Source organism: Nicotiana tabacum, chromosome 2 (genome assembly GCF_000715075.1).
Source record: "Nicotiana tabacum cultivar K326 chromosome 2, ASM71507v2, whole genome shotgun sequence".
Taxonomy (NCBI): Eukaryota; Viridiplantae; Streptophyta; class Magnoliopsida; order Solanales; family Solanaceae; genus Nicotiana; species Nicotiana tabacum.
The window spans coordinates 36,349,225-36,365,473 of record NC_134081.1 but is presented as its reverse complement, the minus strand read 5'-3'; the positions used below and the strand labels follow the sequence as shown (position 1 = coordinate 36,365,473).

The 16,249-nt window shown below is 36.7% G+C and overlaps 1 protein-coding gene across 1 annotated transcript; it reads right to left on the bottom strand.

The window, feature by feature from the left end:
- Nucleotides 1-1,799: 1,799 nt before the first annotated feature.
- Nucleotides 1,800-12,842, bottom strand: LOC142166449 (uncharacterized). Its single transcript, XM_075225804.1, has 7 exons — nt 12,120-12,842; nt 11,934-12,014; nt 11,371-11,459; nt 10,702-10,803; nt 8,425-8,481; nt 2,399-2,499; nt 1,800-2,347 (listed from the first exon to the last, which is right to left on the bottom strand). Exons 1-7 carry the CDS (start codon nt 12,840-12,842, stop codon nt 1,800-1,802), a joined length of 1,701 nt encoding a protein of 566 aa, XP_075081905.1.
- Between the last annotated feature and the right edge of the window lie 3,407 nt (nt 12,843-16,249).

The window sequence follows — 16,249 nt, the reverse complement described above, 5'->3', positions numbered from 1 at the left end:
TCGTTGTCACTCTTTTTCTTGCTAATTATCGTATCTCGGTGCTACGTGATTATTCCGATTTTATTACTGTGAATATTATTTTTGTAGGGGGTTATTCTCAACACTAATGCCTTCCATATATTGGACAAGGTTGAAAAGATGCTGCTGGGGCCAATGGATTCTTTCCCGCCAAAGCTAAAAGTGGAAGCCATGGAAGCTTCGAGATGCAAGAATCAAGAGGAATCAGAGAAGGATAGAGAGAAATGGAAAATATTTTCGTTGTATTAGAAATGAGTTGTCAATGCTCTATTATATACAGTTGTCCAAAATGTCACTAACTACCAACTAGCTAATTTTATAATTAACATTCTAACTGCTCTATACAAGTAACTAATTGTACTAATGGATTGCCACATCATCATTGTTGTTATCACTCCCCCTCAAGATGTGTAGTGAGAAGAGGTTGAGCATTCCCAGCTTGAACAACAAGAAGTCATGTTGTGTCTTCCCCAATTCTTTGGTAAGGATATCTGCCAACTGCATATCTATGGAAATATGACTTGTTCGAATCAAACCCGCTTGTATTCTCCCTAACGAAATAACAATCGATCTGTATGTGCTTGGTTCTTTCGTCATATATAAGGTTTGCTGCAATTTGAATTGTAGCTTTATTATCACAGAATAATTTCATTGGCAACTCCAAATTAATGTTCAGTTCATTGAATAATCCGACCAACCATACAACCTCTGCAACAACATTGTCCATGGTCCTATACTCTGCTTCTGCGGAACTTCTTGAAATTGTGTTTTGCTGTTTTGATTTCCAGGAGATTAAAGAGTCCCCTAGTTTTACCACAAAGCCGCTTACAAATTTCCTTGTCATTGGATAAGTTTCCCAATCTGCATCACAATATACTGAAAGTTGTCTTGAGTGTTTGCATGACAGAATGATCCCCATGCCTGGTGCATTCTTCAAGTACCTTACTACTCTCAAGGGCCCTTCTATATGAGATTTCTTGGGCTTATGCATAAATTGGCTTAGGTTTATGCACAACATAGGATATATCTGGTCATAGTAAGTAAAGTAACTTCCCTACCAACTTCCGATAGCAAGTAGGATCAAGTAACAAGTCATCGGTCTAAACCTTTTATTTGTTGCTCTACTCAAACTTCACACTGATGAACCTCTAATTTACCTCCAAAGGTGTACTAGCTGGTTTAGGACATGCAAGACCAAGCTCTGCAATCAAATCTAAAGCAAACTTTTGTTGACAAACCATAATTCCATGTTTGCTCCTTGCAATTTCAAGATCAAGGAAGTATTTCATCTCCCCCAAGTCCTTGATCTTGAAATGTTGTTGCAACATGAACTTTGCCTCATGAATCAATGACTATGAGGACCCTGTAATTAGAAGGTCATCCACATACACCAAAATGATCAACTGATCAGATCCAGACTGCTTGGTAAAGAGATAGTAATCATGACGGCTCTTCTTAAAACCAACAACAACAAGGGCTTCACTTAGCTTCATGTTCCACTGCATGGAGGCATGTTCCTCCATGTTTCAAATCATATAAGGACTTCTGTAACTTACAGACTTTCTAGGACTCCCCTTGCTCGCAAGGCTTGGAGGTGGCAACATATAAACATCCTCCTCCAAGTTAACTTGAAGAAATGCATTGAAGACATCCATTTTTGATGTAACTTCCACCCATGCATTGCAGCTTGAGATAGAATAACCCTAACGATCACCATCTTGACTATGGGGGAGAATATCTTTTGGTAGTCAAGACCTTCCTGCTGTGTATAGCCTTGGCCACTAACTTGGCCTTTTTATTTCCCCCTTAGCATTGTACTTGATCTTAAATACCCTCTTCCATGCAATAGCCCTCTTATCTGCTGGTAGATCAACTAGGTTCCAAATCTGATTATCATTCAGAGCCTTCAATTCCTGATCCATTGCATCAAGCCATTTGGTATCTTGTAAGGCTTCTGCAAGAAATTCTGTCTCTTTAACTGAAGAAAGGTTGCAAAGGAACTTATGATAAGATGGTGAGATTGCATCATAAGACATGTAAGCATATATAAGATATTTAGAGACTGCATTAGCCTTTGAAGTTCCTACAGTAGATTTAGTTGCTCCATAAATAAAGCCATTTAGCCACCCAGGTATTTTAATGGGTTGAGATGACCTTCTCACAGTGCTAGCATCTGAAGACATACAAGGAAGCAACTTGTTTGGTGTAGTAACACAAGGACTAGCAGAGTTAGGTTTTGTTGATATAGCCGCAATAGCAGGTGGATTGTCAGAAGATGTATCAGGAATTACTGGTGAAAATTTCTCTGGAACTTCTGATGAAGATGTCTCTAGAATATTTCATGGATATTTCTCAATAACTTCTGGGGAATCATTCCTACCCATAGTCATAGGAATAAAGATATCCTCATATGTAACCACTGGAGTGATCTTGATAGTAGAAAAACTGAATGGAATGCGATCCTCTTGGAAAGATACATCCCTGTTCACAAAGAAAGAATGCTTAGTCAGACTATAAAGTCTATACCCTTTTTGAGTAGTGGAATATTCCAAATGAACTGATATATCTGCTCTTGCACCAAATTTGTCCCTCCTAGCTATGGGATTGGTAGCATAACACGGGCAGCCAAGCACTCTTAGGTGCTGAAGGTTTGGTCTTTTGCCCAAAAAAACCTCAAAAAGTGATTCAAAGCTAGGAACGTGCGTCAAACCTTTCAAATCTGCGATTGATCCGAAGAACCACTCCCAGATACGAATGAGATCTACAATTCCATCATTGTATGTGTCACGATTCATTTTCTGAACAAGCTGTGACCGGCACCCGATCACTAAACATGACCGAGCGAACCATCTGTGCTTATCAAATCTATTATAACTTCAAACTTTATATGCAAATACTTTAACCAAATACTTTTAATTAATTTAAATATATAAAATAAAGGCAAAAAGGCCTACTGGCCACCTAAACTTGCACTCATTTGTCATCCCGGTATATAAACTTACACCTTTCCCATTTAAATACTTCTACTTTACAAAAACACAACTAATAAACACCTCTTACAGAGTGTGTTCTACAATCGCGATGACATGTATGACAGGTCACTGTATTAGCTGCCACATATTCATTTTTAAAATAAATTTAGACATTTATAATTGTGGACCCCACTTCTATTGTAAATCTGCGTCTTCTTCACCCGTTTTGCCCCATTTCTACTCGTTGCCACAAATGGCCACCACGGTAGTAAAAAGAACTTAGGAAAATCCAGAAATTTGAAATTCACACTCCAAAAATCATATATTTTAGATTCACATTACCGCAAGTCAAACCAACAACAAAGTATATTTTCTTACCCAAATTAGATTGTAAACAATAAATGTGAATAGTCTTCACTATAATAGCTTAAGTCTACCAGAATCTCAAGCAATATAAGTGACGAAATAAATCAGAAAAATAAATATTATAAGAACGGTAGAAGGATTCAATAAACCTAATCCCTCCCCTCTCTCATCCCTTAATTTTCTTTCCCAAAATTTCCCTCCTGAAACTACCCCAAAGACCATATCTTAATCGAGAAAATTCCAGCAGAAAAACTTTAGCCGATCATCTTCTCCGATGATTTATCGGATAAAGTTTCAGGTTAAACAAGTCTCTCGTTGAAGCGGACGTTATCCAGTCAGCATTCATTGTTATGTTCCTATGCCGGTGTCGAGAACAATATTATGACAATATGGTTGAGGGATGGGTAAGAGAAAAAAAATGGGAGGGGGGAGGTTGGAGACGGGATGAAAGAGGGTGGAGAAAAGAATGGGTAAAAGGGGGTGCTGAAGAGCTTGGAAAGACGATTTTCCTTCCTTTTTTTAATTACTTCCATTGTATTTTACTTTTAATTCATTTTTCTGATATTAGATTTTTACAATTAAAATAATCATGTTCACATGCGCTTCATAGGTGTGATTAACACTCACTTTGGCCACATCAGCTATGTCCTTGCCACATAAGCACGGTTAATGGTTAGAGGTGGCTATCAATGTTTAGATGGTTGAGTTTAAGTGTTGAAAGGGAAATATTGTAAGTTTATATACCGGGATGAAAAATGGGTGCAAGTTTAGGTGACCAGGAGGCCTTTTTGCCTAAAATAAATCATCTCCAAAACTTTATTCGTAGTAGCCATTGAAATACTGCTAAGTTATTATCAAAAACATCTGAATCTTAACCCATTGACTATGTCTACGAAGCCTCTACTAATAAACTGATGCATTGCTCAGGACATGAGATTGCCTGGCTAGTTCTCCAAGTAAACAAAGAAATAACTAAATAAAGATGACTTAGAGGAATACTCCACGAACAAAAGCGGAGCTCACCAATAGTACTGGAAGAGAGGAAAGTCCTAACCTGTAGCCTGCTCGCCTGCAAAACCGGTTCCTACATTGTACCGCAGACCAACATAGGTTCCCAAAAGAGAACATCAGTACCATCCATTGTACTCAGTGAGTCTTAACGACAGGGGACAGAACTTTAATAAAATATACATTATGAGCAAAGGTTCTAAATGCATGGAAAACATAAAGTTTCTAAGAACAATTCTAAAATAATTACATAACAGCAGTTTATGAATATTCTAAAAGAAATTCTTTTCTTTTTCTTTTTTAAAATAAAATACTTCACTTCATACTTCGGGAGTTCCTACTATCCTAACTTATTTCTGTCTTAGTCACCGTGTGATCGGCATGGGTTCGATCCCAACCTGATCGAATAGGCCCAATCCACGAGGTGCCACTCGCTTTATGGTTCTCAACACTCATGTATCATACCTTAGCTTGGCTAGAAAAATTCTTAGCAACGAGCCCCTCAGTTCTTGTGCTCCCTACTTTGGCACAAGTAGTTTCAGGAAGTCAACGTCTTGGTTAGGACCCTCGGCCTGGACGATGACCCCTTCTCAGAATAGAGGATACTCCCAAAAATCGTTTCTTTCTAAAACTCCTTCTTCTGACTTTTCAAGTCTAAATCTTTTCTGGAACATCCTATACATACTCATACTGGTATCCTTAAATGTAAAGCATGGCATAAGAATGAAATAAACATTCAAAAATATTTCTAAAAATTCTTGCTTCTTTATGAATTTTCAACATGAAAATGGCATATAAGAATAACACAAAAATCTGACAATTTATGCACATATATCAAAATAAATCATCTAAACTTTAGCTAGAAAATAATTCTAAGCTAATAGGTACTCACTCGCTCCAATTAAGTACATATTAACTCTTTTAAGCAATTTATCAAATACCTTGTATGCGTGCTTTTGTGAATTAAACCACTTTAGTAAAGCGTTATATCAACTCACCTCAAAACTCCTCGAGCCAATACGTAGGCCCCCCATCCAATTTATACCCGTGAAACAATCGATTCTACAACAACCAATGTATTTTAATTAATTTCAAAGTTTCACCCCTAAATATGGAACTTACTGTATCAACAGAGAAAGAAGAGAATTAACAATTCAATTTTTTTACCTACTACTACTGTAGGATAATTGACAATAGGAATTTTATATACGTGAGTTCAAGAACTAGTGATTTGTAAAGAAACCTAGAATTTTTTGTTGCATGCTGGGACGTGATTCTGTTTCGCTGGGACGTGAACCGTAGAAATCTGTTGCTTTGATTTTTTCTAACCTTTCGTCCAAGGCTTAAGGCTTTAAGCCTTTTGCTTTACAACAGCCCTTTATGTGCTTTAGGCTTGGCCTCCTGTTTTGTTATTTTATTGCTTTTCTCTTTTTATTTTGTTTTAATTTAACTAATAATTAATGATACCCATTTTTAATAATTAATAATATTAAAATTATTAATATTTCCTTAATTATATATTCAATTATTTATAAATAGGGAAGTAACTCAAAAGTCAATCACAAGGGTTTAAATCCGTAATAGAAGTATAATTTTTATGCACTCAGGACAAGATTTTAAAAAAAAATTAAATTCTATAATTAGCGTGTGTTGAAACTTTTATAGATTTGAGGAGTGTTACAATATTCCCTCCTTGAAAACATTTGTCCTCGAATGTTGCTAGCACTATTCACTTGAACTTCAATCATTCTTTAATTCCTTGAACATCTTAAATTTTCTTAGCACTACTCACTTTCCCAAGGGACGCTAAATTTTGGCTAACTCCCTAAATTTTTAAATATTTCGGCAGAGTCTCCACTGTAAATTGGACTATCCAAAAAAATATCCTTGTCACAAATACCACAACTACACCAACAACAACAATATATACCATAACAGGTCATTCATAGGCACCATAAACAACTTATAAACCAATTACTTACACTCCGGTAAGGAGGTACCACAATAGCCAACTAAAATCTAAAGCACAACACTTCAGCAGAAAGTAAATAACTTTAATGAATTATATGTACTCTGGCATTGTACTAAATTATTTAATAACTAAATATACTCTGACATAAACTAAATTACTTCAACAACTAAGTATAATTTAGCAAGGACATAAACACATGCTAACTTGTATTTAATAAATAAAATATAAATGCCAAGTCAAACCTAGGTTCACATACCTTGTTCCTCAAATAAATAAGGGTACTTCTTCCTCATATCCTCCTCGACCTCCGACGTAGCCTCTTTTGAATCATGATTATTTCACAAAACTTTTACCAATGCTATATCTTTTGTTCTCAACTTTCTTACTTGCCTATCGAGGGTTTCTATAGGTATCTCTTCATAAGTCAAGCCTTCTTTAATTTCTATGGTATCGACACGTATTATATATGACTCATCATGAATGTACTTTCTAAGCATAGACACATGAAATACAGGATGAACAGAGGACAACTCAACGGGCAACGCTAGCTCATAAGCCACGTTTCCTTTCTTTTCTATAATTTCATAAGGTCCGATAAATCTAGGACTAAGTTTCCCTTTCTTATCAAACCTCATAACTCCTTTCATTGGTAAAACTTTCAAAAACACCTTATCACCAACCATGAACTCTAAGTCACGATGCCTCTTGTCAAAACAAGACTTTTGACGACTCTGAACCGCTTTCTGTCTTTATCTGATTAGCTGAACTTTCTCTAAGGCCTCGCAAACAAACTCTGGACCAATCAATGACACCTTTGCTAGTTCAAACCAACCCACTGGAGACCTACATCTTCGCCCATACAACACTTTATAAGGAGCCATACCAATGCTGACCTGATAGCTGTTATTATAAGCAAATTCTATAAGTGGCAAGTGATCATCCCAATTATCTCCAAAATCTATAACACATGCACGCAACATATCTTCGAGAGTCTGAATGGTCCTTTCTGCCTGGCCATCGGTCTGTGGATGGAAAGCGGTGCTCAAATTGACCTTAGTACCTAATTTTTTCTGAAATGCCTGCCAAAAATGCGCCGTGAACTGAGGGTCTCTGTCATATATGATTGAAACTGGAGTACCATGCAATCAGACTATTTCTTTGATGTACAACTACGCATACTGCTCTGCAGAATCTATCATCTTCACTGGTAGGAAATGCGTGGACTTTGTCAATCGGTCTACAATAACCCAAATTGAATCATGCTTACGGTATGTGCGAGGCAGACCTACTACGAAATCCATATTAATCATCTCCCATTTCCATTGTGGTATCTCTATATCTTGAGCTAGGCCACCAGGCCTCTGATACTCGGCTTTGACTTGCTGGCAATTCAAACATTTGACCACATGATCTGCTACTTGCTTCTTCATGCCTTTCCACCAATACAACTCTTTCAAGTCCAGATACATTTTGGTAGAACCTGGGTTGATAGAGTACCTCGAGCTGTGAGCTTCTTCCGTTATGGTCTTCCTAAGACCATCTACATCAGGCACAAATAACCGATCATTCAACTTCAAAACTCCATTACTTCCTAGAGTGAAAGCAATGATTTCTTTGTTTCTGACTCCTTCTTTTAACTTCACTAAGTACGGATCTTCGTCTTGTTTAGCCTCAACATGTACAACAAGAGAGGATTGCGCTAAGGCACAAACAATTATAACTCGTTCGGTCTCATCCAACCTAATTCCATCATTTGCCAGTTTTTGAATTTCTCGACCCAAAGTTCACATTTGTACTGCAAGATGGGCCATGACACCCATTGACTTCCTACTAAGTGCATCTGCTACCATATTAGCTTTGCCCGGGTGATAAAGGATATTGATGTCATAATCCTTCAATAGCTCAACACACCTTCTATGTCTCAAATATAATTCTTTCTACTTGAAAATATACTGGAGACTTTTGTGATCTGTAAACACTTCCGAATGCTCGCCATAAAGGTTGTGTCTCCATATCTTTAATGCAAACACCACTGCTGCAAGCTCCAAATCGTGTATGGGGTAGTTCTTCTCATGATTCTTTAACTACCTGGAAGCATAAGCAATAACTTTTTCATCTTGCATAAGAACACACCCAAGACCAACTCTGGAGGCATCACAATACACTGTGAAACCACTAGAACATGACGGCAAGGTTAACACAAGTGTAATGGTCAACCTCTTCGTTAACACTTGAAAACTCTGCTCACAAGCGTCTGACCACTGGAACTTAACTGCTTTCTGGGTCAACTTAGTTAATGGAGCTGCAAGTGAGGAAAATCCCTCTACAAACCTACTATAGTAGCAGCTAATCCCAAGAAACTCCTGATTTCGGTTGGCGTTGTCGGCATTGGTCAGTTCTTGACTGCTTCTATCTTCTGAGGGTCTACTTGTAATCCTTCACTAGATACCACGTGGCCTAAGAATGTCACTGACTGTAACCAGAACTCACATTTTAAAAACTTGGTTCCTACGTTGTACCGCAGACCAACATAGGTTCCCAAAAGAGAACGTCAGTACCATCCATTGTACCTAGTGAGTCTCAACGATAGAGGATGATACTTTAATAAAATATACATTACGGGCAAAGGTTCTAAATACATGGAAAACATAAAGCTTCTAAGAACAATTCTAAAATAATTGCATAACAGTAGTTTATGAATATTCTAAAAGAAATTCTTTTCTTTTTCTTTCTTAAAATAAAATACTTTACTTCATACTTCGGGAGTTTCTACTATCCTGACTTATTTCTATCTTAGTCACCGTGTGATCGGCACGGGTTCGATCCCAACCTGACCGAATAGGCCCAATCCACGAGGTGCCACTCACTTCATGGTTCTCAGCACTCATGTATCATACCTTAGCTTGGCTAGAAAAATTCTTAGCAACGAGACCCTCGGCTCGTGTGCTCCCTACTTTGGCACAAGTAGTTTCAGGAAGTCAACGTCTTGGTCAGGACCCTCGGCCTGGACGATAACCCCTTCTCAGAATAGAGGATACTCCCAAAAATCGTTTCTTTCTAAAACTCCTTCTTGTGACTTTTCAAGTCTAAATCTTTTCTGGAACATCCTATACATACTCATACTGGTATCCTTAAATGTAAAGCATGGCATAAGAATGAAATAAACATTCAAAAGTATTTCTAAAAATTCTTGCTTCTTTATGAATTTTCAACATGAAAATGGCATATAAGAATAACACAAAAATCTGATAATTTATGCATATATATCAAAATAAATCATCTAAACCTTAGCTAGAAAATAATTCTAAGCTAATAGGTACTCACTCGCTCCAATTAAGTACATATTAACTCTTTTAAACAATTCATCAAACACCTTGTATGTGTGCTTTTGTGAGTTAAACCACTTTAGTATATCAACTCACCTCAAAACTCCTCGAGCCAAGTAGGCCCCCCCCGTCCAATTTATACCCGTCAAATAATCGATTCTACAACAACCAGTGTATTTTAATTAATTTTAAATTTTTACCCCTTAAACATGGAACTTACTGTATCAACAGAGAAAGAAGAGAATTAACAATTTAATTTTTTTACCTACTACTACTATAAGATAATTGACAATAGAAATTTTATATACCTGAGTTTAAGAACTAGTGATTTGTAAAAAAACCTAGGATTTTTCATTGCCTGCTGGGACGTGATTCTGTTTCGCTGGGACGTGAACCGTAGATGTCTGTTGCTTTGATTTTCCCTAACCTTTCGTCCGAGGCTTATTAAGCCTTTTGCTTTTCAACAGCCCTTTATGGGCTTTAGGCTTGGCCTCCCATGTTTTGTTATTTTATTGCTTTTCTCTTTTTATTTTATTTTAACTTAACTAATAATTAATGATACCCATTTTTAATAATTAATAATATTAAAATTATTAATATTCTCCTAATTATATATCCTATTATTTATAAATAGGGAAGTAACTCAAAAGTCAATTACAAGGGTAATAGAAGTATAATTTTTATGCACCTAGGGCAAGATTTAAAAAAAAAATTAAATTCTATAAATAGCGTGTGTTGAAACTTTTATAGATTTGAGAAGTGTTACAGTATGGCCGATACGCTTCCCCCCTTTCTAGCGGCGTTCCTGGTGGACAATGCAGTGGAAGGAATTCTGTTAGTCAGATAAACAACATTCTGGATACAAAATCTCCAAAACCTTAAAGTTATGGAGCATTGAAACCTGATAGATCTTTCCACTTCAAGGATTTAGCGATGCTTTCTTTCCACTAATCCATTGTGATGTGGGGTGTGTACACAAGAGTTTTGATTGATGATGCCTGCATTACAAAATATTTCTACACAATGGGAATTAAAGTACTCTGCACCATTGTCACTTCTGAAAATTTTAATGGTACTATTGAATTGTGTCTTTATAAGCATCAAGAATTCCTTTATTACAACTGAAATATCACTTTTCAGTCTGAACAGAAACAACCAAACCATCCTATTACAATCATCCACTAAGGTAAGAAAGTATATTTTTTCATCAAAAGTAGGTACCCTATAAGGTCCCAAACATCTCCATGAATTAGGTCAAACACAACCTTAGTTCTACTACTACTTTGTGGAAAAAGAAATCTTGTTTTTTTGGCCATGGGTAAACAAGACAGGAACTAATATTAGTCTTATTAGAATGTTGTACTATGTGCATTTGTTGTAGAGTCTTACGAGGGACATGACCCAATCTCCTATGCCAAAGATCTTCATCACCCAGGGGCGTACGCAGAGTTTTTCGCAAGTGATGTTGATATTTAAAAAAGTGAATAAATGAACAAATATAACAGTGATGCTACATTTTTAAAAAAAGATTCAAATTATATCACTAAAATGCTATACAACTACGATACTATACCTTTCCTCGGCGCATTTTTACTTTTTGAAATGTATTCATAAAGCCTCGTATAGTACGACATATTTTTTTTAACAAGGCATCACACAACCACTCAAATTTACATAAATTTCAAGGAACTTAAAATAATTTTGTTACTGTGTAGACGTCGTTTCGCCGATTCTTTCTTGCAAGTTAAATGAATATTCAGATGTTAAACTTGATTTTGAAATCTTAAAAGGTGTTGTCTTCAAGAAAAAGAAAAGGAAAAAAAGTAGTAGCAAATAACTTATAAGGGAAAGAGTACACTTCATGCTTGAATTATATTAGAAGGCTTTGAAATGCTCATTCAACAGTTAAATCTTAAAAGGTGTTGTCTTCAAGAAAAAGAAAAGGAAAAAAAGTAGTAGCAAATAACTTATAAGGGAAAGAGTACACTTCATGCTTGAATTATATTAGAAGGCTTTGAAATGCTCATTCAACAGTTAATAAATGGAAGTTAGCTTTTAAAAACATCCATTTAGGGGTTGAGTATCGAACCACTTACCTTCCACTAAAAATTTACTACTTTAACCATTGGACAAACACGCGCATCTTCACACTCATTGTCATTTCAACATTTATAGATCTTATTTAAAATATAATATATATATATATAGTAAATTTTTTCCACGAAGTGGTTTCGGATGACCCATGACACTTAAAACTACTGATGGAGACACCTTATTCCTGAGTTTCTGATGCCAATAACAGAGCCCATCCAGCATTCCACTAGTCCCCTTCTCCTTCCTATTGTGAAGGTCCTGCATGAAGCAAAGATCAGGAAAGAATTCTATGCAACCGTTGAGCTCCTTAGTCAATTTTGACACCGAGAGAAGATTATATCTAAAATCTGGTACACATAATACATTAGATATATTCTCTTGGGCCAACCTACAACTACCAATATGAGCTATAGGGATCTTATTCCCATTTGGTAAATGAACCTTCCTGGACTCATGGTTGGGCAATTCACAAACTTTTGACAACATCTCAGACTTGGAAACCATATGATTGGTTGCACATGTGCCAACTATCCAATCATGTTCATTACTAGTTATCTTATAAGAATAACAAAGACTAGGTGCCACATTTGCAGAGACCTCTGGCACTTTGTCCTTGTTAAGTATCCTAAGGATTAGGTTGTATTGGTTTGGAGTAAAAGTCAAAGGTACATGTATATTTTCAGTAGTTCCTTTGTCAACATGAACATCCCATACATGCAACTGGCCAAAATTTGAAGCTTGGTGTGCATATGTCTGCTCATAAGATGCACTGCCATGAGATCCATTGCCAATGTTATGTGCACCACCACCAACATATGAAGAACCAACACCATAATGTACACTGTTAGCACTTTGTTTCTTCCTGCCCTTGTAGTTAGCTGGATATAGTAATAGTTGGTAATAGTTTTCCTTGTTATGGCCTTTAATTTTGCAGTGTTCCCATTGAACATTATAATTTTTCTTAAACTTCTGCTGAGAATCCATGGCACTCCACAAACCTGTTATGAAATTTCCTTCTACGATAGAGTTCAATCCTACAGTTGAGCCACTAGATGTTCCTTTTTGACTTTCATCTTCGATAACCATAGCATACACCTGATTCAGTGTTGGTTCAACTGACTTTCATCGGAATCTGCCTTCTCCCTTGAGTATAGAAATCATTCAAGCCACTCAGAATTTGAAGCAACCTTTGCCTGTGCAGATGATCCACATAGTCTTTCGATTTCACACAGCCACAATTTGGTAGAGGTGTCATGGCATCATATTCTGCCCAGAGTTCTTTCAATTTCGTGAAATACATGGATACATAATCTGTTCCTGAGAAAGTGTTGCAATTACTCGATGTCGATGTAATTGAAAATTCCTCATACGATTTACTTTGTCGAACCTTTCTCTAAGGTCTTCCCAGACGAGATGCGCATTAGAAGCATAGCCGATTCCACTGAGAAGATTTGGTGAAATAGTGTTCAGAATCCACGAGAGGACGATCGCATTACAAGTGTCCTTATCCTCGTGCAACTCTGATTTGAACGAGTTTTTGGTGCATGTTCCGGTAACGAACCCTAATTCCACTTGGCTTGTAGTGTGATCCTCATCGATCTCCACAATAGGCCATAATTCTCGGCCATAATTCTCGGAACCTGTGAGCTGAACCGGAATTAGCACTACTCCAACGGGTGCACAAAAAACGGATGGGTATAATCGATTTTCTCAATTTTTTTTTATCTCCCATGGATGCAACAGTAAAAAAAAAAAATCTTCAATCACAATAAGCGAAGATACAAATGTGCGAGGCCACGTCATCAATGCTCTCCACACATTTAATTATATAATTAATGTCTTGGTATGCTGTTAAAATTCATGGGATCCATCAAACAGTAAATAGTAATGTATCATCAGCATATCTGCCAGATCCTTCATCCTCTGTGTAGGATAAAAAATGCTTCCGCAAATCCAGTGCAGAATCAGTATATTTGGTAATAAATGGATATGAAAGAATCTACTATGCCTATGTCGTCGGCCTATTATTTAGGCAAGCATAAACGAATGAGCAGAATTCGATCTGGTAAAAAGTCGTGTCTTGACAATGAAGGAGATTGATAGGTCCTTCGTGTTACATAATAGTTAAACGGTTTATAAATCGATAAGCAACCACCTAATTGCTTAACAAAGTATTAACCCAAATTGAGAAAATGAGAAACATGTACCAGCCTTGAGCTAAATTAGTACGGACTTGTTCCTACACTCAGGTTCTAACTTGTCTTGATCTTCACTTTGTTTTTCTCTTTATGTTTGAAACTGGAAAAGTGAGTTTTTATCTACTTAATATAGAAAATTAGTTTAGCATTAATACCTTACATTGATATACTTCTACGAGTTAATTGTGACATATGTTGTCACATTGGATGGTTGTAGCCATTCTTATTGTTTCCTTGGTCCTATTTTAGATATGGATGAACAGGGACAAGTTCGAATTACTCCAAGTGGGAGTTCTCGAAGTCAAGGAAGGGGACAACGTAGAAAGATACGTCGTCGCATGACTTATTTCTATAATGATTAAGACTCGGAGCCTGAAGTCATTAGAAATGTCCCAAGGGCGAGACAAAATGAGTTAAGGGATCGAAGGGCTCAACGAAGGGAAGGAGAAAAAAAATTTAGGGAGTTTAAGGAATTTAAAATGAGCCCTAATGTTTCCATTCCTGAACATGTACACCTTTTTCAATTAAAAAGAGCTGAATTGGCTAATTACGTAGAAATTACTGATTGGGAAGCATTAGCTATTTTAGCGGACTCTCTTCGAGAGCCTTGGGGTAAAATTTTAACTGAGATTTATCATGATATTTGGCCCAGTGCACCTTTTAGCGTGTATGTGCAAGAGTTAGTGTTCGATTGGTACATGTATGTCCTAGAAAATATGTAAATTGTTAATTATGTGTTTTATCTTAATAAAATTTAAATTATGTTACTTGTCTAACCAGTTACATACATTGTTTATCATTTTTTTTTGTAATGGATTGGGACTTGAAATAAAGTACACACTAAGAAGTGATTTTAATATTAATTAAAATATTTAGATATAGATGATGAATGAAAACGTAGTGATCGTTCGATTCTATACTAAATGTAGAATTAATATTATAATTAATTTACTTGAGTGTGTAATCACATGCATAAATTGATTGAAGTATATATTGATGAGTTAAACATGTAATATTATCTCTAATAACAGACATGGCATCGAAAAATATCATTGTTGACTTGAACAAGGGTGACAAACTGAATGGTGAAAATTACGACATCTGGAGTCGTAAGATGTGGTATGTACTCGAAGAGCAAGATGCTCTTGAAAGTATTAACTATGCTATGAGTCACCCAGAGGAGGGTAACTGCCCAACACAGGAGGGATCTGAAAACTTACAATATTTGGAAGAAGAAAGATTCAACTGCACGTGGAATTATTGTCAGTTCAGTTGCTGAAGTTCTCATCCACGAATATTAACAATATCCTACTGCTCAAGCCATATGGGCACATTTAAGAGAGGCATATGGGGGTACAACTGTGACTCGCCTTCGACAGCTGACAATCAAGTTTGACACGTACAAAAAGCGTCATGATCACAGTGTCAAACAACATCTAAGGGTGATGTCAAATATGATTGCTCAACTCAAAAGTGTTGGTCATGTTTTCTCTGATGAGCAACAGGTTCAGGCAGTGATTCGGTCTCTTTCCAATAATTGGGAATATCTGAATGTTAACTTGACCCACAATGATAGTATCAAAACTTTTGCTGATGTTGTCCGTCATGTGGAGCTTGAAGACAAGCTGCTACTAAAGCTGTACCTAATGACTTTGTGGCAGAATTAAGTGGTACAAAGAGATTAAGCTTCAAGCGCAAGAGAAACTGAAAAAGTGACGGAAAGGGTAAGGAGACCGGAGAAGGATCCTCCAAGAAAAGAAACAAGCCAAATTCCAAGAAAGGAAAATGGTTCTATAAGAAGAAAGACAAGAGCAAGATGAAGTGCTACAATTGTCAAGTCCCAGGGCATTTTGCTCGTGAGTGCATTGAGCCGAAAAAGGTAGCATTTCAAAATGTATCTCTTAGTGCTATATATGTTTCTAGCATTATTTTACTAACTGAATCTTATCCTGTGTAGATTATAGACTCAGGGGCCACCGACCATGTAAGCCGTGATAGAGAAGCATTCATAGAGTTTCGTCGAGTTTCACCTGGATCAAAGCATGTATATGTGGGAAATAATGCAAAGCTTAAAGTCAAAGGGATAGGCACTTGTAGAATGGACATGCGTGGTGGCCGATCTTTGATGTTGCATGACGTCCTGTATGTTCCAGAGATTCGACGAAACTTAGTCTCTGTGTCTGTTCTTCTAGATTTAGATTTCAATTTGAACTTTAGTCGCAGTGGTCTTAGAATTACTCAAGACAATGTTTTTTATGGTTTTGGACATCGTTATGATGGTTTTATTGTGTTAGA